The sequence below is a fragment of the Phocoena sinus genome, chromosome 19 (assembly GCF_008692025.1).
Source record: "Phocoena sinus isolate mPhoSin1 chromosome 19, mPhoSin1.pri, whole genome shotgun sequence".
Taxonomy (NCBI): domain Eukaryota; kingdom Metazoa; phylum Chordata; class Mammalia; order Artiodactyla; family Phocoenidae; genus Phocoena; species Phocoena sinus.
In genome coordinates this window covers 11,912,505-11,939,893 of record NC_045781.1, presented here as the reverse complement: position 1 = coordinate 11,939,893, position 27,389 = coordinate 11,912,505, and the positions used below count along the sequence as shown (strand labels likewise).

The window sequence follows — 27,389 nt, the reverse complement described above, 5'->3', positions numbered from 1 at the left end:
CGGGGCCGCGCCAAGACTGACCCGCTGGACAGACTGGCCGCCTGGAGCGCGACTCCACGCCGGACACGATGCGGCTGCCTGGCCCCAGCGGCCGCCGCCCCCTCCTGCTGGTGCTGCTGCTGTCTCTGCTTGCAGCCGCCGCCTCCGCCGCCCACGCCGCCGGCCCCAGCCCCAGCCAGGCCGTCGAGGTTGCGGTAATCCCGGGCCGCCCGGCCGGGTAAGCCCCGCTGCGGCCCCCTCGTCCTTGTGCCGCCTCTACCCAATAAGTCTGGAGGTCTAGGAAGACCAGGACTTTCGGATTTAGGGGAATGTGAACCCACCGCTTCGTGATAAGGATGAAGAACCAGAGCTCTTGAATTTATTAGGGCCCTCTATTTTGTAGGGGTTAGAATCCGAAGTGTACTGAGATTTTGAGGGGAGGGATTCCCCTCCCGTGTGGTAGAGACGGATATGGCTCCAGGGAATTCTAGAGTTTATTTGGAGAAGGGTCCCAGTTTATATGGGGATGGGGCTTTTGAGTTCTCCTAAGATGATAGATGGGTGGGGCCGAGCTGGGATGGGGTCCCCCAAACTAACTGGGTGCTTAAGGAGGAAGAGTATGGGAGGTTATCAGGGCACTTTAAGGGGGAGTTGACATGTCCTGGTTTTCTGGGGGGCGGGGAGGCCTGAACTAATTAAGAGACCTTTTCCTAATGAATGAGGAAGACGTGGAGTTTTGGGTTGATGGTGGAGGGGCTTGTGGAAATTTGTGCGGAGATGGGGGGGCCCTCAGATTTCATGAGGGTTGGGGGGTGCTTTAGTTTCCTAGAATTAGCGGATTCCAGGCTTGAATGGGGTACCAGTGATTTCGCGGCAAGAAATCCAGAATTTCCTATAGATTTAGGGGGTTATAGCCACTCTTCCTGTCTACGGGTGACGAGATCGAAGGAAACAGTCTGCCCAGTACCCCCCCCACCCCCACCCCCGCCCTGCGGCGCAGCGCTCCGTTACAAAGGCCCCGGGCTCAGCTCCCGCCTCCGTCTCTGCGAATGCGTTTAGTAACCCGAGCCGCGCCGGGGGCGGGGCTGGGAAGGGGTTAACCCGGAGAAAAGGCGGGAGGGATGACTGCAGGATCGGGGGTTCGGAAGGCTCCCACCCGGGCGGCCTCCTCCCCTACTGGGCCCCACACATCTAAAAAGAGTCCATACGCCCGACGTCCCCTTCGCAGCATCCCCCTGCTGCCCCTCTCTCCAGGCCGGCGCGCGCGGCCTCGTCCCTCGTCCCCCTTAGCCTGGGTATAATGGATTTGTCTGGGGGGCCCCTTGGTTGCGACGCACTTGCGCCCAAGCTGAGGGCTCCGCCAGCCAGAATCTGAGACCCTCCCGGCGCGGAGATTCCTCCAAGAACGACTCCTTCCTCCTGGTCAGGCGGGAAACTGAGACCCATAGACCAGGAGACTCTGGCTGCAGGACACACAACGTGGAAGGGCAGGAAGGGGCTAGAACTCAGGCCTCGGGATTCCCAGTACTGGGCTGTGGCTCCTGTATCCCCCTCCACCTCTGCACCCTGCTGGACCCATAGTCAAAGGAGGACCTCCCTCCCCAGCCGTTGAGGCCTGTGGAGTGGCGCCATCTGCCGGCCAATCGCGGGATGACGGCTGAGTCCAGGACAGGGAAGTGCGGGGAGGGCGGGGTTCTAGATTCCCAGATCGGGCTTGGAAGTGCGCTTAGAAATCCTCTTTAAGTCTTACTCTTCTTTTTTTAAAATAATTTTAAAAAGACTTTTAAATGTCTTTTCCAATAATACCTTACCTCAAACACTTCAGAAGAAAAATAAACGTGAGGTTGCTGTGACCTTTATCCCTGGAGAGCCTAAACCAGTTTGCCTCCTATTGTACAGATGGGGAAACTGAGGCATCGAGCACAGTGCCTCAGATTGGTCACACATCAGTCTCGAGCACCCTCAAGCCTCATCTTGGCTTTCCCTCCCCTATCCCTCATTGCCTTCCTTTGGGGAGTTCTGCAGTGCTAGGGGCCTGAGTGACTTCCATCCCTCTATCTATAGTGTTGCTGCTTGTCGCTGCTGCCCAGGCCGATCGCCCAGGAGGAGCCGCTGCTTCAGAGGTGGGTTCTTGTAGGCGAGGTATAGGTAGGAGGGGACAGGTGGTAGGAGCAGAGGAGCTGGGGGCTCCCTTCCTCACCCCTCATCCCAGCTGCAGAGCTGGATGAAAGAGGAACTCAGTTGCCTCCTTTTCCACTTAGTCCCTGGCTGTCTCTGAAGCCTCCTGCAGGGTCCAGAGCTGCCGGCCCGAAAAGTGTGCAGGTCCTCAGTGGTGCCTGACTCCAGTGCCCCCAGAGCTGTCAAGCCCCAGCCTCAGCGTGAGGAAGAAACAGGTGTCCCTTAACTGGCAGCCACTGACGTGAGTGTGCAACCCGCCCCTTCTAGGTGCTCCCAACTATGCCACCATTTCTGGCACATCTTTCTCTCTGCTCCCTGGGTCTCCTCTCCCTTGCTCTCTCTTTCTATCAACTTGTGTCTCTGTTTCTCCTTTTCTCGCCAGTCGCTGTCTCTGGGTCTTTCAGTTTCTGTCTCTCTATCTCTGTCTCCATGTTCCTCTCTCTGTATTTGTTATTTCCGGCTGTCTCTTTCTCCCATAGTTACCTGTCTCTTTGCCTCTGTGTCTCTCTTCTCTCTCTCCCTTCCTCATCTCTGTTTCTCCCACTGACTTTGTTTCTTCCAAGCCTCCAACGAACGCTCCAGGCCTGGTCCCCATAAAGAGATGGGGGGAGGGTCGCAGAACCTCCACTGGGAGACCTCCTGGTGTGGGAGGTCTCTTCCAGTCGCGGGGAGGTGGGGGGGTCAGCCAAACCGCGGTGACAGCTCCTTCTCTGCCCCATCCCACCCAGGCTGCAGGAAGCCCGAGCTCTGCTGAGACGACGGCGGCCCCGCGGGCCGGGGGCCCGGGCATTGCTGAGAAGGAGGCCCCCACAGCGAGCCCCTGCCGGCCAGTCCCGGGGTAAGAACATCGCCCTTCCTCCGCCGGGGGGCGGGGGGTTCCGGGCCAGATAAAGCCGTCTGGTTCCCACGGTCCAGCCGCCGCCTAGCCGCCCCCCATTGTAGCTCAGCACCCCTCCCCAGGACGCAGCCCCCTCTAGGGACCCCGGCGTCCGGCAGCGAGAGGTGAGTCCGGGACAGGACCAGACGCTGGCCAGAGGCGCTGACCCGCGGGGGTGGGGCCGGGAAGCCAAGCGTCCGGGCTCCCCACCGCCGGCCGAAGAGGGGGGCGCTGTCCCGGCAGAGAAAGCGGCCGAACTTGCCCAGACAACAAAAGCGATTGTGCGGGTTGGCGCCTGCCTGGTTACCGAATGCCCAAAACTGCGGGGCGGCTAGGGGCCAAAGGCCTCCCACTACTTTCCCGACCGTCCTCCTGCCTTCCCGCTCCGGCTCTCGGCCCCGGGGCTAGCACACCCCCTAGTCTCAACCACCCTCAGAAGTCCCCCTCCTGCTGTGGCCTTCAGCCCAGATGTGTCCCCTCCTCCCTAAAGTCTTCCAGATGTGGGCCTCCGGCCAGATGTGAAGACCCCCGCCCACAGTTTCAGTCCACCGTTTCCCCTAATCCATTCTGACTTCTACCAGGTGTGAGGGTTCTGGTTAGATGTGACTGCGTCCTCGAATGTGCCCCTCCAGCGTTCTGCCCACCATCTAAACCCCCAATTCCTTCATGTGCCCAGGTTCACCGACCCTTCTCTCCCCCAGATGTGCCACCTGGCTGCCCAGATGTGCCATGACAGCCGCCTACCCAGATGAAGCTCCTTTCTCTGTGACTAAGACAGAGACAGCCTTTAGCCTCCTCCCCAAATGCGGCCCCCACTACTCTTTCCTCTTTATGAATTCAGCCCTGTCTGGGGGGGAAACGGACCCGCCCCCACCTGTTCCCTTCCCGGTCGCTCCCGTGCGGGCCCCATTCACTTGTTGGTGCGAGGCGGGGGCAGAGGGGGCGCCCCCCTCCCCCCTGCGAGTCTAGCGCCCAGACTGCGCGCCTCTGGCTGCGCGCCCGGCCCCACGCGCCCCCGCGCGGCCGCCGGGGAGGGAGTGGTGGGGAGGGGGGGCCTGAGCGGGGGCGCGGCCGCCCTCCCCCGCGGGCGGGCGGGCGCGGCCGGGCCCCTCGGGCGGGCTGGGGCGGCGGCGCGGCGGAGCGCGGCGCTGCAGCCATGGCGGGCGGCGCGCGGCTGCTCTGGGTGTCGCTATTGGTGCTGCTGGCGCTGCTCCGGCCGCAGCCCGGGCTGGGTCGGCCCCGAGAGCGCCTCCGCGTGCGCTTCACCCCGGCCGTGTGCGGCCTGAGCTGCGTCCATGGGCCCACCGGCCCCCGCTGCACCCCGACCTGCGCGCCCCGCAACGCCACCAGCGTGGACAGCGGCGCGCCCGGCGGGGCGGCCCCGGGGGGCCCCGGCTTCCGCGCCTGTGAGTGCGGGGTGGTGGTCCCGAGGGAGGGCTTCTCCGGGTGGAGGAGGATTCCCGGGGATGGGGGAGACAGTCCCCAGGGCGCGGGAGTCCAGATTCCTTACGCAGTAGTGCCGGGGAATCCCTGGTTTATTTAAGGAAGAGAGCCTCAAATTCCTGGCTTTTGGGGTTGGGTCCTGAGGGTCTTGATTTCGCAAGCAATGAGGGTTCTCAGGGACCTGTGATGTCCCATATGAGGGGATTGGGGGCTGACTGCTGTGCCTTTGAGTCAAAGTGGGGAATACCAGAATTGAGGGTCTTGGGGTCTTGGGGGAAAGGGGTCCGAATTCTGTGACTGTGAGTAAGGGGTCCCCAGAGTCCAAGGGAGAAATCCAGGGCCATGGGGGGTTTTCCACTTTCTGCTTCTTTGGGTGGGACGGATTAGGAAAGTCTAGGATGGGAGTGCCTGTGAGGAGGGGGATTGGGGTGTGGAAAGTTGATCCTGAGAGCTGAGAGGGAAAGAGTTCGTAGAAGGAGGGTATCTGCAGGACCCTGAGTTGCAAGGGTCGCACGTGGAAGAGCAATCCAGGCAGGAGGCCTAGGGGAAAAGGCGCCCCCTGGGGGCAGAGGGGACAGAAGGAGTGTGCGCACCAGGCTCCCCTAGAGATGGAGAGCCCTTGGTGGGGGGGTGGGCCACCTGTTGGCCCCAGGGTATGGTGGTGGGTGGGCTCTCAGGGTCTGGGCCTACCTGCCCCCAGCCCCAGAGGCCCTCTGGAGTGGGGAGTGGGGGCCCCTGGCGCCGGAAAACTCGCCCAGCCTGGCTCCCAGCCAACCCAGCCCTGGCCGGCGTGAGCTCATCTCCCGCCTGAGCCCCCGCCCGCTGCCACTCCCTCTCTCCTCCCCTTCCTCCCTCCTTCCTTCACTCCCTCCCGGCCCAGCCTCAACGGGCCTGTGCCAGGAGCCTTGCCCAGGCGGGTGCCAAGCCCCTGGAGGCACAAGGAGGGGTCTGTGAAGGAGGCTGACCTTGGGAGGACCTGGATGTCCTCAGCCCCTCAGCCCTCCAAGGGTGTGGGACATGGAGTTGCCTGTGCCCGTCTAGCGGCCCGCCCTGGGTGTGGAGGCCCTCAGGGTGCTGGCGGCGGGGGGGGGGGGGGGGGGGGGGGGGGCCCTACATTCAGGATGAGAGAAGACAGACAAGTGTCTTTGGAGGTTAGAAAATGCCCCCAGACTTAACTGGATTACCACCCGCAACGCCGCAACAGAGACCCTTCCTATTTTGGAATCTTGATTCCTAGTTAAGCCTCTCCTAGGCCTGCCACTTAATTAAGGACCCCTATTAGAGCACCCTGGAGTCCTGGCCTGACTCCTCTAACTAGGGGAGCCCAGAGTCTCTGCCCTCACGCCCTAAGCCCCTCTGCACCGCTATCAACAGACTCCAGAGACCAGCCCCTCCAGTGAAATTCCCTCACATTCTTCTGATGTAATCTCCCCAGACTGTGCCCCTCACCAGAGAACTCTGGTTTTGTCCCTCAGCCATTCCTCCCCACATCCAGGGGAAACCCCGGATTACAGATTCTATACAGTGATAACTCAGCTCCCTAGTCAAATTCTCTTCCCACAAAAGGTTCCTATTTTCTTCTATTTCCAAGTGATCCCCTATTCCTGTCTATCCAAGTCCTTCCCTTCCAGCTGACTCCCTCCCCAGGAACTTCTGATCCGTCTATCTTCAGAGAAACCCAGAGTTGGTCTTGATCAGTGATCCTCCCAAGAGGACTACAGATACTGTGTTTCCCCCAAGCAGCCATTAATCAAAAAGACTTGGGTACCTAATCCCTTAGCTGAGAGGGGAGGGGGCATTCCACAGTATCTTACAGTCTTCCCAGACAATTGAGACTCTCTTGGGCTGGGGACTCCCAAGAATCCCACTTCTCCATCTAAACCTTGTTCTCAGCACCCTCAAATTGGCCATTCCCTAGAAGACACTAGAGTCCTGTTTTTAGGTAACTCTCCCCAAAAGGACTTAAGGGATTCCTTCTGTTGAAGGGTGCCACCGTTTCCTCTGGGGTAGGCTCCCTTTCTGTTCCAGAAACCTCCAGTGGTCTTTGAACCCCAGAGTGCTGCCTTCTAACTGATCTCCTCCCAGGAGTGCAGTCTCTTTACCCTTATAAATTGAGGGGGCTCCCTCTATGCTTTCCTGTCTCCAGTGTGTGGCTCAGAATCCCAGACACGCCTTCCTGGACGGCCCCGGCCGCCTGCCCCCTTCCTGCCCTCCGCACAGCTGTCTCCAGCTGTTCTCGGCAGCCCCTGGGGAGAAAGGGAGGGGGTGCCCTCGCAAGATACGTCCGGCCTTCTTTGGCTCAGCGGGCCCGGGGCTCCCCAAGGGTCCGGAATGAGGAGCCGCCGCCCTGCCCCCGCAGCACCCCTCTTTGTTTACCCCGCCGCACAGCTGGTAGTGCCCCGCCCAGAGGTGGCCTGAGGCCCAGCGAGGGCGCGCCTAGGGGAGAGCAGGCGCGTTCCCGCTGGCCCCCGCCCCGGGGCTACTGGAGGCGGGAAGTCAGAGCTAGAACTGGAGTGCCGGAGCCAAGGGGAGGTGGGAGGAGACAAAGCGTGGGGGGCGGGGTGTGGCTAGGACGTCCAGATAGCCGGGAGGTGGGGTGAGAGGAGCGTGAGCGAGTGAGCCAGGGCAAATTAACTTGAGGAAAGGAAGGTGGGTGGGGCTAAAGGCAGCAGGTTAGACGCCTTGACAGGCGGGGTTTACAATCCCTCGGGTAGAAGAAGGTGATGTGGGCAGGGTGCGTAGAAGGGGAGGGGGGGGAACCGCACAGCCTGTGGGCGGAGCTTGAACGTAGTGGATTCTGCCGGACGGGGTGTGAGCGTGCCTAGAATGGTAAGGAGACGGAGGTGCGAGCAAGGGATAGTGCCAGGGAGTGGCAAAGTGTGGGTTTGGTCAATGGAAGTGACCAGCGTTGGGTCTGAGGGGCTGAACGGTAAAAGATGGGCGGTGCTAAATGCGAAGGCAAGAGCTAGGGTGGGCGGGGCTGAGCCTACGGGCGGGTACAACGCTGTCTGGGCGGGGCTGGTACGCCGTGGACTCGGCCAGAAAGTGGGGCTCGAGAGGGAGGGCGGGGTGAAATGAAAGTGAAAAAGGAGCTGGAGGGCGTGGCGAGTGGACCCAGTGGGCGGAGCTATACCTTCCAGGGCTGTACGACTGGACCCAGCCAATGCAAGTGGCCAAGGTTAAGGGGGAGATGACTCAAGACAGCTCATGGCGGAACGACTTTGAACTGAGTGATACCTTTGAGGATGTAGTTGCAACGTTAGGGACTGAGCTCGTTTGAGTGCGCTCGTCCCAGGGGCGATGCAAGGAGGGTTGCCGGCCCTGAGTGTCCTCGCTCTCCCCCTAGTCCTGTGTCCCTTGATCTGTCACAACGGAGGTGTGTGCGTGAAGCCTGACCGCTGCCTCTGTCCCCCGGACTTCGCTGGCAAGTTCTGCCAGTTGCACTCATCGGGCGCCCGACCCCCGGCCCCGGCCATGCCAGGCTTCACCCGCTCTGTGTACACCATGCCACTGGCCAACCACCGTGACGATGAGCATGGTGAGGAAAGTGCGGCCGGAGTCCCCTCCGCCCCCTCTGTCCATCACCTTGCCGTTCCTTTGACTCCCATCTTTCCTACCTTCTCTTAAGTACCCTTCTCCAGCGCGCCCCATTCCTACTCCCACTTTGCCCCCCACCCCGTGCCTCTCTCCAGGCGTGGCGTCTATGGTGAGCGTCCACGTGGAGCACCCGCAGGAGGCGTCGGTGGTGGTGCACCAGGTGGAGCGTGTGTCCGGCCCTTGGGAGGAGTCGGACGCCGAGGCAGTGGCGCGGGCGGAGGCGGCGGCTCGGGCGGAGGCGGCAGCGCCCTACACGGTGCTGGCACAGAGCGCGCCGCGCGAGGACGGCTACTCGGACGCCTCGGGCTTCGGTTACTGCTTTCGGGAGCTGCGCGGAGGCGAAGTGAGAGGAGGCCGGTGGGGAGGGGCCCGGAGCGTGCCACCGCGCGGGGGCGCGCTCACCCTACACTTCCCCACAGTGTGCGTCCCCGCTGCCCGGGCTCCGGACGCAGGAAGTCTGCTGCAGAGGGGCCGGCTTGGCCTGGGGCGTTCACGACTGTCAGTCGTGCTCGGAGCTCCTGGGTAAGTCCCAGGATGTCCCCGAGGTGCTCGGAGCTGGGGAGGAGTGAGAACCCCGCTGCTTCCTGTTCTCTGCCCATAGATATACCCTTACACAAATTCTAGCCATGCCTACCCGTTGTGGGGATCATTTCCAGTCTAGACCTACCCATACCGTCTGGGACCACCCACCCCACTTTCTGACTTTGGCTACCCTGTTCTCACTCGGCCTTTGTGCCACAGGCCTACCCATGCAGATCGCCAACCTAAGGCTGACCTTGCACTCAAACCACACCCAACACCTTTTAGTTCCTCCCACCCCATTTTCGTCCCCGCCCACTCCATCTCACTCCGCGCGCCCCGGCCCAACTCTCTCCTCTCTCTACAGGTAACTCCGACCAAGTGGGCGTCCCAGATGGACCGTGTCCAACTGGCTTTGAAAGGGTTAATGGGTCCTGCGAAGGTGAGCTGGGGCAGGCGTGGGAGGAGCTTGGGACGAGGCTGGCTGGGAGCTTGCCCCTGACGCCACTGGAACCACCCCTTCCCTCGCAGATGTGGATGAGTGCGAGACTGGCGGGCGCTGCCAGCACGGGGAGTGTGCGAACACGCATGGCGGATACACCTGCGTGTGCCCCGACGGCTTTCTGCTTGACTCGTCCCGCAGCAGCTGCATCTGTGAGTCACTGGGGCCTGAAGCTGGTCCCATGTCCAGCCTACCCTCATGCCAGAGGGTATGCCAGAGGGTATCCCTGGGTCTATCCCAGATCCCTGGGTCTAATTCCCTTAGACCACACTCCCCCCAGATGCTCCCAGACCCCAGGTTCACCCAGTCACTCCTAGATCCCCCTCAGAACGTCTCATCTCTGACTCTCATTCACCCTCAGACTCCCTGAACCTTCTTCAGCTCCTCTAAGAACCCCTCAAACCTTTTGGATTAGGATCCCCAGACTTTCATCAGCTCCTCTCAAGCCCCCAAATTTCCTCCTCTCTCTCTCGACCACCAGACCTTCTTCAGATCCTGAGATCCTTCCCAGATTCTCTCACTCACCCCTCAGACTCTCCTCAAGCCCCAAACCATTTTCAGACCTCCCAGACCCCTCAGCTCTTCCTCAGACTCTCTCAGAGCTTTCCCAAATGCCCCTCACACCCACCGAACCCTCCCTGGGAGCATTCCTCTACCTCCCAGATCCCCTAGTCCCACTACACTCCCAACCCCGCCCTGAAGAATTTCCTCCCCCACCCCCAGCCCAACACGTGATCTCAGAGGCCAAGGGGCCCTGCTTCCGCGTGCTCCGCGACGGCGGCTGCTCGCTGCCCATTCTACGCAACATCACCAAACAGATCTGCTGCTGCAGCCGCGTAGGCAAAGCCTGGGGCCGGGGTTGCCAGCTCTGCCCACCCTTTGGCTCAGGTGAGCGCCTCCTGCCCGCCTTTCTCTAGACTTGACATAAACAGCCCCCATTCTAGGCTCCGCCCCCAGCGCCTCCAACCGGGTTAGGCCCTAACCTTGGCCGCGCACCCGGCATCTGAGACAGCCTATCTTCAGACTGGACTCCACCCTGGCTTGCACATGACCTTGAAGTTAGGCTGTGTCTGCCGAGCGTCACCCCCAGCCTCGACTTCCCCTAGCCCTTGAGATAGGCTGCCTACCCAACCTTGTTCCCAGGCTCTGGCCACCTCCCCAGCTTCTGAGACACTGCCTTCAACCTAGGTTCCGCCTTGGGCCCCGCCCCAGACACGCCCCTCCCGGAGACACCTCCCAGGCAATCTTGCTTCTTCATAAAACCAGACCCCACAATGGACCTGACTGTTTCCTGGCCTTCAACCTCCCTGTAGACACCAAACCAGACCCTGCCCTCAACTCCGGTCCCTGCCATCATCCCAAAGAGGGAAAAGCATCCTTGGTCCCACCTTTAGCCTCTGAGATGTCCCATTCTTTGGCCACTGGGGCCTGAAGCTGGTCCCATGTCCACCCTACCCTCATGCCAGAACATCCCTGGGTCTAATTCCCTTAGACTACACTCCCCCCAGATGCTCTCAGACCCCAGGTCCCCCCAGCCACTCTTAGACCCCATTTCAGCATACAACGCAAACCCCTAACACACTCCCAGGCTAAGCCCTACCCACGGCCAAGGCCAGACCCTAGCCGCCCCCCTTTTCTCTCTCCTTCACCCCGCTTCCCTCTCATTCTCCCCTACTCTCTTGCCCTCTCTCTGCCCATCTTCTTCCCTTTCCTGTGTCCAGAGGGTTTTCGGGAGATCTGCCCAGCTGGCCCTGGCTACCATTACTCGGCCTCTGACCTCCGCTACAACACCAGACCCCTGGGCCAGGAACCACCCCGAGTGTCCCTCAGCCAGCCCCGTGCCCCATCCTCCACCTCCCGGCCACGCACAGGTGAGCTGGTTTCTGGAGGAGGGAGTGTTGTCTCCAAGGGGAGATGAGTGGGGACACCCAAACCCAGGTCTCCACTGTTGACAGCCCTTCTTTACCAGGCTTTCTGCCCACTCATCGCCCAGAACCCCGGCCTGAGCCACGGCTAGAACCGAGGCCAGAGCCCCGTCCGGGCCCTGAGCTTCCCCTGCCCAGCATCCCTGCCTGGACTGGTCCGGAGATCCCTGAATCAGGTGCGGTAGAGGGAATCAGCGGCATTGATGGTGGTATTACAGGCAGGAGGTCGGGGTGGGGGGTGGGGGGCTCCAAAGTGAAGATTCTACAATAGAACAGATAAGGATGTGACAGCCAGAGAAGTTAAGGAATGGGTGGGGAAAGATAAAGGTTTGAAGGGTGGGGTGGTGGTTACATCAGGAGCTGGAGTCAGGCAAGCCTGGGTGCAAGTTCTCTGTCAATTGGGAAGGTCAATTTAACCTCCCTGAGGCTCAGTTTCTTCATCTATAAAATGCGGATCATTGTGAGGATTCAGCAAGCTGCCTCTGAAGTATCTGGCACATAGTAAGTGCTCAGTTAACGTGAGACAAATAATTATTTTTCACGGAGGACACTAAGAACATATCTCAGGCAGAAGACTGGGTATGGGAGGATTCAGGCAGAGGATCTGATGAGAATGTCCCATGATAAAGGAGAGCGACATCAGAGGGGGAAGACTGGGCTTGAGGAGGGACATCCGGGAGGATGTTTTAGGCAGAGGATCTGAGGGAACTGTACTGGGATGAAAGGGACAGAAGATTGATAGATGGGGGAACCCTGGCTCACTGGACCCCCGCAGGTCCCTCTGCAGGCGAGTGTCAACGTAATCCCCAGGTCTGCGGCCCGGGACGCTGCATTCCCCGGCCCAGTGGCTACACCTGCGCGTGCGACTCCGGTTTCCGGCTCAGCCCGCAGGGCATGCGCTGCATTGGTGAGCCAGGCCGAGGGGGAGGACGGAGGCGGGGCGGGCGGCTCTACCCTGTCACCTCCTGACCAGACCCCTCCGTACCCTCAGACGTGGACGAATGTCGCCGCATTCCCACGCCTTGTGCTCCCGGGCGCTGCGAAAACACGCCAGGCAGCTTCCGTTGCGTGTGCGGGCCGGGCTTCCGAGCTGGCCCGCGGGGTGCGGAGTGTCTGGGTGAGAAATCCAGGCCCCACCCCAGCTGGGGTCTCGCTCCAGCTCTCCCTCTGGAGCAGTTCCCGCCCTCGCACTCTTCCCCACGTCCCTTCAGCCCAACTACTGCCTTGGCCTGGCCCCTGGCCCCGTCTCCAAACCAGCTCCCGCTCTCACTTCGGCCCCGCCACTGCCTCTTTCCGGCCCAGCCGGCCCTTCCCGTCGGGGCCGGTCCCTGCCGTACTACTGTCCCGCCCCTCTCCTTGACTGGGTCCCGGCCCCGCCCCTCCCTTGGCCCCGCCCCTTCAATATTCCAGACTAGCTCCTGCCCTCTCCAAGGCCCCTCCCCTGTCCCACAACTGCTGCAACCTATCTACTCACCATGACTCGCGATTTCCACCCTGCCACACCAGTGCCCCGTCCCCGAACCACCCCTTCCCTCGCTCCTGCCTCCCCTTTGTTCGGTCCCCAAAACTGTTCTTCCCGCCCTTGCCCTCCCCAGGCCCTGCCCTCCCCAAATTGCCCCCCTCACGGTCCTCCTCTCTGCCTCTGCCCAAGCTGGGTCCCCAACTCTTGTCCTGTCCTCCCCGCTGAAGCTCCGCCTCAGCCTTAAACCGAGCCCCTCCGAGCCCCTCTACCGCCCCTGGTTCCTGCCTCGGCCTGGCCCTGGCCGAAGCTTGACTCCGCCCCTGCCTTCGCCGCCTCCCCGCCGCCCCAGGCCTTCTGGGGGAGGCGAGGAGGCGGAGTGTCTGCCTCAGTCCCAGCCACGCGGTTTGTGCCCGCAGACGTGGACGAGTGCCACCGCGTGCCGCCACCCTGTGACCGTGGGCGCTGCGAGAACACGCCAGGCAGCTTCCTGTGCGTGTGCCCCGCTGGGTACCAGGCTGCGCCCCACGGAGCCAGCTGCCAGGGTGAGGGATTGGGCATGTAGGGGGAAGGGTAGAGCGGCAGTGGTGAGGGATGGAGATACCGAGCAATGAGGCAGAGGGAGGCTGATTGATGGGAGAAAGAGGCCAGGCTCTGAGAACCAGACATGCAGCCTGTTGGGGATGGAGAGGCCAAGTGTTGGAAAACAGAAAGGCTGAGTCATGGAGGATGGAGAAGCAGAGGGATGGGGGATGGAGACGTCATTAATGGGGAAAGGGGTAGAGTTATGGAGGACAGAGTTTAAGGAGGCCCACTGATATGGACTAGAAAGACAGAGTTCTAGGAAGCAGACAAGCAGCTTAACAGGGACTGAGGAAGTAGAGGGATGGAGGATAGAGTTAGAATGATGACGGATAAGGTGGCAGAATGATGGAGGGTGGAAGGTCAGAGCGATGGAGGTCAGGGAGGTAGAATAGAGCATGGGGGCCGGCAGAAGGGGCCTAGAGGAGGTATGACCTGGTCCCTTGCTCTGAGCAGATGTGGATGAATGCATCCAGAGCCCAGGCCTGTGTGGCCGAGGGCTCTGTGAGAACCTGCCCGGCTCTTTCCACTGTGTGTGCCCGGCTGGCTTCCGGGGCTCAGCGTGTGAAGAGGATGTGGATGAGTGCGCCCAGGAGCCACCACCCTGTGGGCCAGGCCGTTGTGACAACACAGCAGGCTCCTTTCACTGTGCCTGCCCTGCTGGCTTCCGCTCCCATGGGCCGGGGGCCCCCTGCCAAGGTGAGGGTGCTGAGCCCAAAGCCACTTCACCTCCATCTGCTGTAGGGACTGGAGACAGGTTTGGGAGACAGAGAGGCAGAGTGATGAGGCTCAGTGAAGGAGGACAGGGACAGAGGCCTGGGGGTATTGAGGGGCTGGGGAGGGGCTGGCTCCAGCTTCTTCTCCCCTTTCTCCACATATGAGGGTGCTCTCCATTCCTCCTCGTTTTCTGGATAATATCCTCGTGCTTGTGGGAACCCTGAGGCAGGGACAGCTCTGAATCAGGGAAGGCAACATGCAGGAGGTGGTGCCTTAGCCGCATCCTGGCAGCTGGAGAGACCATTAATGGGGAAACAATGAAAGGGTCTGTCCTTCTGGGAGGAGGGAGCAGCCTGAACGAAGTCCAGGACGCTTCCTCCAGAGTAGAATGTTGGGGTGGGTGGTGATGGCAATGGGTCCAGGCCCCTTCCTCAGCCCCGCTGGTCTCCTGTGGCCCAGATGTGGATGAGTGCGCCCGTAGCCCCCCGCCCTGCACCTATGGCCGCTGTGAGAACACAGAAGGCAGCTTCCAGTGCGTCTGCCCCACGGGCTTCCAACCCAGTGCTACCGGCTCTGAGTGCGAGGGTGAGGCCGGGGAGGGAGGGAGGAGCGTGGAGGGGTGAGGGGGGCGTTGGGCCACTCCTCCAAAGCCACCCTCTCCTCTGCTCCCCAGATGTGGATGAGTGTGAGAAGCACCTGGCATGTCCTGGGCAGGAGTGTGTGAACTCACCTGGCTCCTTCCAGTGCAGGGCCTGTCCTGCTGGCCACCACCTGCACCATGGCCGATGTACTGGTGAGATCAGGCCCTGGGTGTGACCTTGAACCTGCATCATGCCTCCTGACCCAGATCATGACCCCTGACCTGGCCTACAACCTTCTAACCTGGATCTCAATCCCCTTACCTGGACCACAACCCCCAGAGCCTGACTGCAATTCTTGACCTAGACTATGAACCCCTGATCAGACTGCAGTTCCTGATTTGGGGACCACGACCCTTGGCCCTGAGTGTGACTTCTGACTCTGTGACCAATGAACCCTCAACTTGACTGTGACATTTGACCTAAACATAACTACTGACCACAACCCTGACTACAACCCGTGACTCTGTGTGATGCTTGATGCTGCCTCTTCCACTGCCCCCGCCCCTTCTCAGAGTACCTTCCCCGGGGCCTGATTGTGTTCACCATCCTGGACCCTGACCCCTGACTAGAGACTCTGGCCACTGACTCACCAGAATGCCATCTAATTATCCTGGTTTATAATACCTGACCCCCTTACCCTAATTAATGTCTGACCCCTGTCTCAGTCCAGAGTCCCTTCACCTGACCCCAGGATCCTGGCACAGGGAGTTCCCAGAAACCCAGACTCAAGGACCCCCAACCCCAGTCTCCCCTACCCACTTCTGCCATGGAGCCTTCACCTCATATCCAACCCCAAACACTTCCCATCACCTTCTTCAGACCCCTCTCCCCCAAGGGGATCCATCAGTGTGTTCCTAGACAGAACCCCTTCTGAAATGCCCATTCCCACAGATGTGGATGAATGCCGTTCGGGCGCCTCCTGCGGCCCCCATGGCCACTGCACTAACACTGAAGGCTCCTTCCGCTGCACCTGCGCGCCAGGCTACCGGGCACCACCTGGTCGGCCCGGGCCCTGCGCAGGTGGGCTTGGCGGGGAAAAGGTTGGACAGCCTGGGAGCGGGACTTGGCTTCCTTGGGTAAAGCCTGGTGGGGAGGTGGGAGCTGGACTAAGGGACTGCAGGTGGAATTTAGAAACCGGCCATCGGGGTGTGGCTTGGGGGACAGGGTTGCTCCTTTGTAGGCGGGGCTTGGGTCTCGGGGGGCGGGTCTGGTAACCCCGCAGCCCTATCTCTGGGTACCCTAGACGTGAACGAGTGCCTGGAGGGCGACTTTTGCTTCCCCAACGGCGAGTGCCTCAACACCGACGGCTCCTTTGCCTGTACTTGTGCTCCCGGTTACCGGCCCGGACCTCGCGGAGCCTCTTGCCTCGGTCCGTACCCAGGCTGGGCCTGGATCGGGAATGGGTGGAGAAAGGGAGGGGCGGAGTAGGGAGACAAAAGGGGAAAGGGCGGAGTCTGGATAAGTTGGGCAGTGAATGGAAAGGATGGAGCCAAACCCGTCGGAGAGGTGGGGCTTGCAGGAAAGGGAGGAGCCTAAGGCAGGTGGGGAAGGCGTTAAGGTCTTGGAGCTGGAGGGGCGGGGAAAGGGCGGTGGAGGGGCGTGGCTTGGAATGTTACGCAAAGAAGGAGATTCGCCTGTGGTTTCCGACACTGTCCCGCAGACGTGGACGAATGCAGCGAGGAGGACCTCTGCCAGAGCGGCATCTGTACCAACACCGACGGCTCTTTCGAGTGCGTCTGTCCTCCAGGACACCGCGCTGGCCCAGACCTCGCCTCCTGCCTCGGTGAGAGGCCTCGCCTCTGCCTGGTCCCTCTCGCCTCTGCCTCCTGGTCTCCCCCATTTGTCTCCCCCCTCTGCCTCTCCTCTGCTGCTTTCTCCCTTCCCCTTTCCTGCGACTCCCTCCTCCCTCTTCTGACTCTCCCCTCCTTGACTCCTCCACCTTTTTTCCTTTGCCTCCCTGCCTCTCCCATCTGACTGCCCTGCCTCCCCTCCTCAGACGTGGACGAATGTCGGGAGCGGGGCCCGGCCTTGTGCGGGTCCCAGCGTTGTGAGAATTCCCCCGGCTCCTACCGCTGTGTCCGCGACTGCGACCCTGGCTACCACGCAGGCCCTGAGGGCACCTGTGACGGTGAGACCACTGCCCCACCCCCACGAAGAGTGGCAGAAGCCGGCTCCAAGCCTCACGGACTTGGGGGGAGGGGAGGGAAAGGACTCCCAACCAATGTACTTAAGTCTCTCCTAATCGTGGTGGAAACAAGCCACCAGCGTGTCTTTATATTTTTTTGTAGAGGGGAGGCAGGAGGATAGGGGAAGACACTCCTGTCAGGAAACAGGCCAAGCCTCGCTTCCAGAAGCAGTCCGGATTTGGGGGCGGGGTGGGGGGGGGATGGTGTGTGGGTCAGCATTTTGTGGAACAGATGAAATGACTGCGGACTGCCTTGGGCTCTTGGGTTGCCAGACCCCCGATTCGTGGAAATCTAGTTTCATGGGACCTCATTCATTAATTCCACAAGAATTCCTTAAGCACCTACTGTGTGCAACACTGGCAGTAGAACAGGCAATGAGTAAAACAGAATCCCTGTCCTCATGGAGTTGACGTTCTAGGGGGAGAGACAGACAAGAAATATGTAAATATGACCTCGATTCATGCAGCAAACAGTTTGGGGGCACCTACTGTGTATCAGGCACTGTTCTACACCCTGGGGATACGATGAGGAGCAAGACAGGCACAAATCCCTGCCGACGTGGAGTTTGCATTCTAGGGAGGTGACAGTCAGCACACCAATAACTACATGGATATAAGGAGTTTAAGAAGGAAAGTAAAGCAGGATAAATGGACAGAGATGACAGGGCAGTAGGGGTAGGGGTGCTAGGAGGGCTTGACCTAGACCCTTGAGTGAGCAAGGGAGGGAGCCATGCAGATAGCTGAGGGAAGAGTGTTCCTGACAGAGGGAACAGCAAGTGCAAAGGCCCTGAGGCGGGACCATGTTTAGGCTATTTGGAGAATAGTGACGAGAATGGTAACGAGGCCTTAAGAGGTATCAATGCTTGTTGATTTTTAGAAGCTCAGACTCCTAGAATACCAGATTCAGAGACTTCTCAGTCATGGGAACTGGAAGCAGCACCAGGAACCTGTGAATCCAGGCCTGTGACTCCCCTCTCCTTCCCCCATCCCCTCCCTACTCTTTTGCAGACGTGGATGAGTGCCAGGAATATGGCCCAGGGATTTGTGGAGCCCAGCGCTGTGAGAATACCCCTGGCTCCTACCGCTGCACACCGGCCTGTGACCCTGGCTACCAGCCCACGCCAGGGGGTGGATGCCAGGGTGGGTGTCCCTGGGGCAATGGGTGAGATGTGGAGGGGATACAAGGTCCAGCAATGGCCTGACTGTCTGGTGGTTGCAGATGTGGACGAATGCCGGAACCGGTCCTTCTGCGGGGCCCATGCCATGTGCCAGAACCTGCCTGGCTCCTTCCAGTGCCTCTGTGACCAGGGCTACGAGGGGGCGCGGGACGGGCGTCACTGCGTGGGTACGGGGCTCCAGGGGGTGGGTGGGGCCAGAGGGTGGGGAAGAGGTTGTCAGGCCCTGCTTCTCTCCATAGATCTGAATGCATGTAAACTTTAAGGGTATGGAATTTAGACCTTGAAATATAAGATCATCTTCATGTCACTCAGGAACCCCTATTTATCCAGATTTTATTTGGGGCATGCTTTAAAAATGCATGCATAAAGTAGTAAAAGCGCACTAATTTTTTTTTTTTGGCCACACTGCGCGGCATATGGGATCTTAGTTCCCGACCAGGGATCAAACCCGCGCCCCCTGCGGTGGAAGCGCAGAGTCTTAACCTCTGGACTGCCGGGGAAGTTCCAAAACTGCACTAATCTTAAGTGTACATAAACATCCTTTATTTTTTCCCCAACATTTTACGAGGAATCTTTTTTTTTTTTTTTTTGCCATGCCCCGCAACTTGTGGGATCTTAGTTCCCAACCAGGGACTGAACCCGGGCCACGGCAGTGAAAGCGCTGTGGAAATCCCACCGACCGCCAGGGAAATTCCAAGGAAATTTTCTAAACATACAGAAAGTTAAAAGGCCTGTAGAATGAAACATCAGCATACCCATGATCTATATTCTATTATTATCATTTGGTTATGCTTGTTTCCTCACACATCTTTCCATTAATCCACAAAATCTTTTGGATAGAATTTTAAAATTAAATGGCAAGCTTCGATATACTTCCCCCTAAATTCTTCTGTGCATAATGCGTGTCATTAACCAGAGTTCAGTTTGTGTTTACAGATATTTTTATTTGAGGTTCAATTTACATACAGTGCAATGCATGAGTCTTAATTACACATTCACTTAGTTTTGACAAATGCAAACACAACAGGCTTCATTTGTTTAAAGGGCATTAAACTGAAGTCCTGGGAAATATTTGAACTTCAGGCGTACGTGGATCCAGGAACTGTAACAAGGCTAGCTGTTCTCCCAGCTCTGCTATCCTCTAATGCATTTATTTCCAGGCAGATTCTCTTTTCACAATGACAAAAGTGGCCCTAGCACCTCTGGTTGACATCCTTAGCTTGACATCCCTGGCTACAGAGGGAGGGTCTTTCTCCATATTTCTAGAACGAGTCCCAGGACTGGCTTTGATTGGCCCAGCTTGGTCACTGCCTGTCTCTGAATCAGAGAAATGCAGCAATCTGCTTGGCCTGCTCAAAACATAGGTTGGAGGAGCAGAGGGCTCCCAAGGGAAATTCAGGGTTTGTCACCAAAAGATAAGCAGATGATGGGATCTGGGCCATTAAAATACTCACACTCAAAGCCCAGACTTTTAGACTTATGGAATTCCAGAAGTTCACAACCATTGACTCCCTCTTCCCTGTTGTCTCCTGTTCACAGATGTGAATGAATGTGAAACGCTACAGGGTGTGTGTGGAGCTGCCCTGTGTGAGAATGTGGAAGGCTCCTTCCTCTGTGTCTGCCCCAACAGCCCTGAGGAGTTTGACCCCATGACTGGGCGCTGTGTTCCCCCTCGGACGTCTGCTGGTGAGACTGAGATCAATGTCTACGTAACTGATGGCTGCCGGCCCCGCAGAAAAATAATGGGATCTAACCATTCCTGATGTGGACAGCTGCCGTCAGTTAGAGGCTGTTGTCTTAAACAACAAAAGCCTTCAGAACACGAGTTAACCTGGGTGTGGGACTCAGTGTCAGGAGAAGTAGATCCTGGTTCTGACTTTACCAGATTCCTTCATTCAACAGACGTTCACTGAGTTTAGGCCCTTTTCTGGGCCCTGAGGACACAGTAGTGACCAGGAGAGACCACCCTGTCTTCAAGGGCCTCCCAATCCAGTGGGGGCAGATGGCAATATAACCTGATGGTATCAACCCAGAGGAATCGGGACTGGGATGGACGAGGCACAGGCCAGAGCAAACAAGCCTATGATGGGAAAGGCTAGGGCGTGGTGGGAATCCAGAGGAGGTGCCTCCCCAGCCTTGAAGGAGAGTTAGGGAGGGCTTCCTGTAGGAGGGGATGTCTGAACTGAGAGTAGTGGGATGAGTAGAAATAAGCCAAGCGAAGTGGATGAGGGAGGGCATTCTGGGCAGAGGATACAGCAAGGGCAAAGGCCTGGCAAGGCAAGAGAGGACCTGACATGTTTGAGGGACTGAAATAAGTTCAGGGTGACATGCTCTACATAGCAAGAGAAGGGGTGGGGAGAAGTGAGGCTGCAGAAGGAGTCAGGCGCCAGACCACACTGACTTATTACCGTGGTCAGGAGGTTGGACTTTTCTTGAGGGCACTCTGGCACCATGGAAAGGTTTTGAGCGGGAGAGGGGTATGATCAGATTTTGGAACTTCCTCTGGCTGCCATGTGAAGGTGGATTGGAGTGGGGCTGGGACCTGAGCAGAGAGGACAGGGCTGGACCAAGGCAAGGGCCATGGGAGGGGAGGAGAGGGCAGGTGGGAGAGGGGCTCAAGAGGCCAAAGTGGATGGGCTGTGGGGCTGCCTGGGTCAGGGAGAGGTGTCCAGGCCTAGGTCTAGATTTGGGTATGAAGATTCTGAGACCAGATTGGGACACGTTGGATGTGAGGCCCCAGGGAGGCCTCCAGGAGGCCAGGGAAATCCCCTCTTCTCCTACCTGAACTGCAGCTTGGATGATGGGCTGGACGCTTGGGAGAGTGAGATGGGGCGGCAAGAGGTACAGAAATTAGAGGAGGTGAGAATGGGAGAGAGATGATGACAGATGCTGAGAGGTGTGGAGTCGGTTCTGCCACATGGGGGCCTCAGTTTCTCCATCCATAACATAGGGGCTGGAGGCTCAGCCCACACTGTCTCCTCAGGCACGTTCCCGGGCCCGCAGCCCCACGTACCCGCCAGCCCCAGTCTGCCAGCCAGGCTCCCACCACCCCCGTCCCGCCGGCCCAGCCCACCTCGGCAGGGCCCTGTGGGCAGCGGGCGCCGGGAGTGCTACTTTGACACGGCAGCTCCGGATGCATGTGACAACATCCTGGCTCGGAACGTGACGTGGCAGGAGTGCTGCTGCACTGTGGGTGAGGGCTGGGGCAGCGGCTGCCGCATCCAGCAGTGCCCAAGCACCGAGACAGGTGGGCATGGGCTGCTGGGTGGACACAGGGCGGAGGGTTTGGGTAGCAATAGGTGGACGTGGGACGGGGACAAAGGGACACATTTGGACAAGGGACTGAGGTGCTGGTATTGCACGGGCAAGAGTGAGCTGCCAGCCAGGTGGGCGCGAGTCTGAGAGGTGGATACAAATAGGCACAGGGGCTGTAGACTTGGGCAGTGAAGGGTGGGCACTGAGGCAAGTGGGCACAGGCAGGCCCAAGGCAGGGGCTGGGGCACGGGTGTCTGGGCTCAGCCTTGTCTCTGTGTGCAGCTGAGTACCAGTCATTGTGCCCCCACGGCCGGGGCTACCTGGCACCCAGCGGAGACCCGAGCCTCCGGAGAGGTAAGGCCCGCCCACCCTCAGCCCCCAGGCCCAGCTCTGTCTCACCCTATCTCTGTTTTTTTTATCTCTGTCTCTCCCCCTCCCACCCTTATCTCCTGTATCTCTCCCTCTGGGTCCCTCTTGCCATCTGTCTGTCTCTTCCCTGATCATGCCCCGCAGCTACAACCCCCCATCCAGCCCACCCCACAACCTGGCCTGCCTCCCCCCACCCCCACCCCCGTCTCTCTTGATGGGGGGTGTGCCTCTGACCATCCTTCCCGCAGACGTGGACGAGTGCCAGCTCTTCCGAGACCAGGTGTGCAAGAGCGGCGTGTGCGTGAACACGGCCCCAGGCTACTCATGTTACTGCAGCAATGGCTACTACTATCATACCCAGCGCCTGGAGTGCATCGGTAGGAACCCCACCTCCACCGGCACTCACACCCCCGCCTGGGACTCTCCCCAACCCTTGGCCACTCCAGCTCCTCTCTGGAATGTGGCCACCCCCAGCAGGAAGTCCTTCCTGGAGTCTAGACTCCATCTATCCCGTCGTCAATGCACCGGGGAAATGGGAAAAGGGAGAGGGCTGCTTCTTGATCACTTCCTCCATGCCTCCCTAGATAACGACGAGTGCGCGGACGAGGAGCCAGCCTGTGAGGGCGGCCGCTGCGTCAATACCATAGGCTCTTATCACTGCACGTGCGAGCCCCCACTTGTGCTGGACGGCTCGGGGCGCCGCTGCGTCTCCAACGAGAGCCAGAGCCTCGGTAACCCCTCCCCCGCCCCGCCCCGCCGGTTAGCCCCGCCCCGTCTCTCCCAAGCAGTCCAGCCCCTCATTACCCCTGCTCAGCCTCCCGCCCGCACCCGGGCCACGCCCCTTCACGCCCCATTTAGCTTCTGGTCTCGGTGTTTGACTCTCGGAACAAGAGGCCAGCGGGCCTGGTTAGAGGCGAAGGTTGTAGAGGAGCCTCCCTGCCACTTACTGGCCCTGTGTACACGTGCACGTTCCTTATCGCCTCTTGGACCCCAACTTACTTTCTACACATTGGGTGGGTGGATTGGTAATAGCCCCTACTTTATAGGGTGGCTCTGAGGAATTTTATTTTTAAGAACAGAATGGGACCTGGTCTTACTAAGGGCTAAAAGTGTGCTTTCTATTATTTCCCTGTGGGTCTCTGTCTCTTTGCACCCCTCTGTGGGTTCTGTCTTTAGGCCTTTCTCTGAATTTCTGACACTCTCTGCCTCTGTCTTTGCTTTTAGGTCTGTTTCTCTCTGCATCTTTGCTTTCCCGTGTTTCTTTGAGTCTCTGACTCTTTCGATGTGTTTGTGTTTATTTCTTTGGGTCCTCTCTCTCTTTTTGCCCACTGACCCAAAGTCTCTTCTCCTCCCAATTCCTTTTCCTACAACGTCCTCCCACATCCTGAGACTTTATTCAACAATGCTCAGAGAGGGAAAGCAACTGCCCTGGGGTCACAGAGCCCTGCAGCGGCCAGTCTTGGATAGAATCCTCCTCTCAGACCCTATCACCCTCCTATATGATAGCCTTGTGCCAGACCAAGCCCCGTACTCATCTGGAGCTACCTCAGAGGACTTCTGGGAGTCAGATCACACACAGCTGCTGAGACGGATTTGGTGACAGGCAGAGGATGGCTGGGCTGCTCCAGCAGGGAGGAGATTGAGCATTTGGGAGGGCTTGAGTGTCTTCCCACCTTGATGCATGCTGTCTCTGCCCTCAGACGACAATCTGGGAGTGTGCTGGCAGGAAGTGGGGGCTGACCTCGTGTGCAGTCGCCCTCGGCTGGATCGCCAGGCCACCTACACGGAGTGCTGCTGCCTCTATGGCGAGGCCTGGGGCATGGACTGTGCCCTCTGCCCAGCACAGGACTCAGGTACTGCCACCTGCCTGGGCCACACTCCAAGACTCTGCCCCTCAGGCTCCAAATCCAGGTCCTCAGACTCCTAGTCTTAGACCACAAGGTCTCCCAAAACTTGGTCCCTCAGACCCCTATGTCCCAGTGCTTTCCTAAATCTTAGACCCCAAGTCATAACCCAAAGACCTCCAAGCCTCAACCACAGAAACTCCATGGCCTGACTCAGCAGGTCTCCTAGTTCCAGTCCCGAAAGCCCAAAAGGTCCTAAGGTCTGATCTCTCAGACCTTCAACTCCTGGTCTCTAGAAGCCCAAGACAGCCCATGAGACCCCTCCCCCAAATCCTGGACCTTTAGACCTCCAATACCAGTTGCTCAGATCCTGCCATCCTGGCTCACAGACTCTGGTAATAGCTCGCAAACCTCCCAAGTCCCAGTGGCTTGGATACCCACATCCAGGTGCCTAAGAAGCCACCACACAGCTCCAGAGATCTCCATGCCTTGGCTCTAAAAAGCCCCGAGTCTCCCAATTCTCAGCCCTTGGGAAACCAGTGCCAATCCTAGGCCCTTGCTCCTCTGACTTCCAGGTCCCATGGTTCAGATCCCCTCCCATGCATCCTGACCCGTCAGGCCCCTGGTACTTCCCAGTCCTGGTCCCTAAAACACCTCCATCCCATTTTTGTAGGCCCCTAGCCCCAGGTCTCATGGGCCCCCAAATTCCAGCACGTGGACCCTGATTTCTAGCTGCAGTCCTCAGTATTCCTGATCCCAGTGCTTTGGAGTCCCCGTCTCAGTCCTCAGACCTTCAATCCTGGCTCCAGAACCCCTGACCCCAAGCCTCCAATCCCAGTCTCCTCCTTTGAAGCCCTTCTAATGCTTCAGCCCACGGCCCTCCCCACCCTCTCCTTTGGGCTTCTCTTCCCCGAGGGGGGACGTGAATGATGGGTGCCGAGGAAGCAAGGGCTGATTGTTAGGCTTGGCTCCTGTTCGCAGATGACTTTGAGGCCCTGTGCAACGTGCTGCGCCCCCCCTCGTATGGACCCCCGCGGCCAGGTGGCTTTGGACTCCCCTACGAGTATGGCCCAGACCTAGGTTCACCTTACCAGGGCCTTCCGTACGGGCCTGAGTTGTACCTGCCACCCATCCTACCCTATGACCCCTACCCACCGCCACCTGGGCCCTTCGCGCGCCGGGAGGCCCCCTACGGGACGCCACCCTTCGACATGCCCGACTTCGAGGACGATGGTGGCCCCTACGGTGAATCCGAGGCTCCTGCAGCTGCCGGCCCGGGCTCCCGCTGGCGCTATCGGTCGCGCGACACCCGTGGCTCCGTCCCAGAGCCTGAGGAGTCGCCTGAAGGTGGAAGCTATGCTGGTGAGTACTGCGGCCCGAGTGATGGGACAAAGATGAGAAGCCAGGTGTGCAGAGAGGTGGAGATGGGGCAGGGAGGAAAGGAGGGGGAGGAGAGACAGAGACAGAAACAAAGAGAAGCCGCGGGAGAGACAGGCTCAGAGGGATGGGAAAACAGAGATATTGTCGGAGAGAGCGACAGAGAGCAGGGATGAAGAGGCATGGAGACATCCCTGTAGACCTACCTAGAAAGCGATGAGGACAGAAGGAAAGCTAGAGGGAGCAGAGTGACGTAAACATCCTGGCCTCACAGCGCCCCCCAGAGTCCTGGAGCGGGATGGGCAGTTTTAGAAGTGAACCCACCGAACCTGGGGCGCGGCCCCACCCGAACCCCGGAGTCTCCGCACTCTTCGCAGGCGCCCAGGCTGGGCCCTACGAAGGGCTGGAGGCGGAGGAGTGCGGGATCCTGGACGGCTGCGCCCACGGCCGATGTGTGCGTGTCCCCGAGGGCTTCACCTGCGACTGCTTCGACGGCTACCGCCTGGACATGACCCGCATGGCCTGCGTCGGTGAGGGGTGGGCCGGGGCCAGCATGGAGGTGGGGTACAAGAGAGGGTGGAAGCCTTTACTAGGGGTGGGTAATCAGGGACGTCAAGGAGACCGGCCAGCCCCGGTGGCGAGCAGAAAGTAATTTTTGCTCAGGGATGGGGCTTGCCTGAAGGACAAGCAGGGAGGAAAGTGGAGCCCGACCACAGCACTGGGGCTGAGCCTGAAGCAGGATGGAAGGATAGGATCCTGCAGGCGTGATTTCTAAGAACTCCCAGGGCTACCTTGGGCAGTTTGCTTCACCTCTTTGAAGAGCTTTCAGTCTTCCCATCGAATAGGAATTATGTCTGCCTAGTTTAGACAGTAGTAAAGCTGAGTGGTTACAATCAGGGACTCTGGGGGGAGTTGGATAGACCTCAGGCTCGGTCCAGCAGCTTGCTGTGTGACCCCGGACAGGTCACTGTCCCTTGCTCAGTTTTTCTTACCTGAAAAATGAGTATAGTCATAGAACCCATTTCATAGAGTCGTGAACATCGATTTACAATGACAGTGAGGCCTATGTGTAAAGCTCAGAGAAGAGAACTGAGTTCTTCAAAGTCTCACAGCCAAGAAATTGGCAGGGGGCTGGGCACTCGGGGTCTTTGTGAGCTGTCTGTGAACCCCCTGGGAAGAGTGTGGGCTTTTTGTGTGACATGGGGTAAGGGGCTTACCCACGCTAGGCCTCAGTTTGCACAGTACCTACCTCACAGGGTTATTGGGAGGGTAAAGTTAATACATGTAATATACTTAAAACAATGTCCGGCACAGAGTAAGCACTTATTGTTGTTGATATCATCATTAGTATTGTTTTTCTAACAAAAACAGTGTCCTAGGGGCTACCACACTCATCTCACAGAACACAAAGCTGAGGCACAGAGAGGTTAAGTTACCTGCCCAGGCTCACACAGCCAACAGGTGGTAGTGGCTGGATTCCACTCCAACAGGAGGCTCAGCATCCACACCCCTCTGCACCAGGAGCCTCAGGGGCCAGGGACGTGGGCTCCTGGGTCCCCAGCTCTGAACAGCGCTCCTGGTATGCGCCCCCCTCCTCAGACATCAACGAGTGTGACGAGGCCGAGGCCGCCGCCCAGCTCTGCGTCAACGCGCGCTGCGTCAACACGGATGGCTCGTTCCGCTGCATCTGCCGCCCAGGATTCGCACCCTCGCACGAGCCGCACCACTGCACGCCCGCCAGGCCCCGGGCCTGAGTCCCAGCAGCCCTGGACCGCCCACTCCGCGCCTGCGCACGCGGAGTCCTTGCTGCACACACCTTCCCTCCTGCTTTCGCGCATGCGCACAGGGATGCTGGACCCGGAGGAGAGGATGGTAGAGGGGACAGACGGGGAGGAAGAGTACCCTTCCTACAGACGCCGCGGGCCCGGGCTTAGCCCATGGTCCCCTTCTTATTCCCGCTCCTTTTTATAAAAATGTTCAATTAAAAAACACCTATTTTGTATCTTCTGTCTCTGTCTTCCTAATGTTTCTCAAACTTTGGCTCTAGAGTTTGTTCTTTGAGCTACTAAATTACATCCTCTCGCCGTCCCTACTTCTTCATTCCCGTGCCTCTGTCACTTGGTCTATCTCTGCCTCCCTTGGTCTTTGCTCTTCTCCTATGTCTGTTTCTTTGTCTCTGTCTTCTGTCTCTTGCCTTTCTGCTTGTTTTCTCTGCCTAATTCTCCGTGTCTTTGTCTTTTGATCTCTGTTGCTGTGTCTTTCTCTTTCCCTATCTCCCTGTTTCATTCTCTCTCTGATCTCGAGAGAGGTCTTACCTCTGGATTTTTAATACTCCTGACCCTCTCCGTAGATCCTGTCTGTAGCCCCCACTTCCCCCTGTATGAGGCCCCAGGAAGGGGTGGGTTGGGGTAGCCTCAGCCCCTGCTCAGGGCGCTCCCTCTTTGCTCAGGGAACCCCAGATTTCCTCTGTTTCCCAAAGAAGTTTATTTATTTATTAGTGTTAATTAATTTATTTATTTGGTTGCATCGGGTCTTAGTTGAGGCAGGCGGGCTCCTTAATTGCAGCTCGCTGGCTCCTTGGTTGTGGCATGCAAACTCTTAGCTGCAGCATGCATGTGGGATCTAGTTCCCTGACCAGGGATCGAACCTGGGCCCCCTGCATTGGGAGCGCAGAGTCTTAACCACTGCGCCACCGGGGAATTCCCCCCAAAGAAGTTTAGAGCTTTTCTGGTACAAGTGGGCCATGGGGAGGAGGTGGGAGC

At 58.8% G+C, this 27,389-nt stretch overlaps 1 protein-coding gene across 8 annotated transcripts; it reads left to right on the top strand.

Annotated features, from left to right (window-relative positions):
• The first annotated feature begins 31 nt into the window (after positions 1-31).
• LTBP4 (latent transforming growth factor beta binding protein 4) lies at positions 32-26,629 on the top strand. 8 transcript variants are annotated; one of them, XM_032613603.1, is made up of 33 exons: positions 32-217; positions 2,044-2,102; positions 2,260-2,398; positions 2,886-2,995; positions 7,824-8,015; positions 8,170-8,417; positions 8,494-8,596; positions 8,961-9,035; positions 9,125-9,247; positions 9,819-9,983; positions 10,817-10,966; positions 11,065-11,196; positions 11,796-11,927; positions 12,012-12,137; positions 12,899-13,024; positions 13,518-13,760; positions 14,238-14,363; positions 14,452-14,571; positions 15,311-15,439; positions 15,663-15,788; positions 16,080-16,202; positions 16,416-16,547; positions 17,613-17,744; positions 17,824-17,949; positions 19,322-19,468; positions 20,766-21,029; positions 21,320-21,391; positions 21,655-21,783; positions 21,991-22,137; positions 23,107-23,259; positions 24,232-24,612; positions 25,005-25,164; positions 26,227-26,629. In XM_032613603.1, exons 1-33 carry the CDS (start codon positions 69-71, stop codon positions 26,240-26,242), a joined length of 4,755 nt encoding a protein of 1,584 aa, XP_032469494.1. In that variant the 5' UTR covers positions 32-68; the 3' UTR covers positions 26,243-26,629. The 8 variants fall into 8 exon arrangements, with proteins under 8 accessions (XP_032469494.1, XP_032469491.1, XP_032469493.1 ...); XM_032613598.1 differs by having other exon boundaries at positions 34-217; positions 25,005-25,157; XM_032613600.1 differs by lacking the exon at positions 12,012-12,137 and having other exon boundaries at positions 33-217; positions 25,005-25,157.
• Positions 26,630-27,389: the final 760 nt, after the last annotated feature.

Excerpts from the sequence above, each read along its gene's own strand:
- LTBP4 (XM_032613598.1), top strand. The coding sequence starts at position 69 with ATGCGGCTGCCTGGCCCCAGCGGCCGCCGCCCCCTCCTGCTGGTGCTG. Across the intron at positions 17,745-17,823 it reads GCCAGGGGGTGGATGCCAGG|ATGTGGACGAATGCCGGAAC; the intron begins GTGGGTGTCCCT and ends TGGTGGTTGCAG. Across the intron at positions 21,784-21,990 it reads CCAGCGCCTGGAGTGCATCG|ATAACGACGAGTGCGCGGAC; the intron begins GTAGGAACCCCA and ends ATGCCTCCCTAG.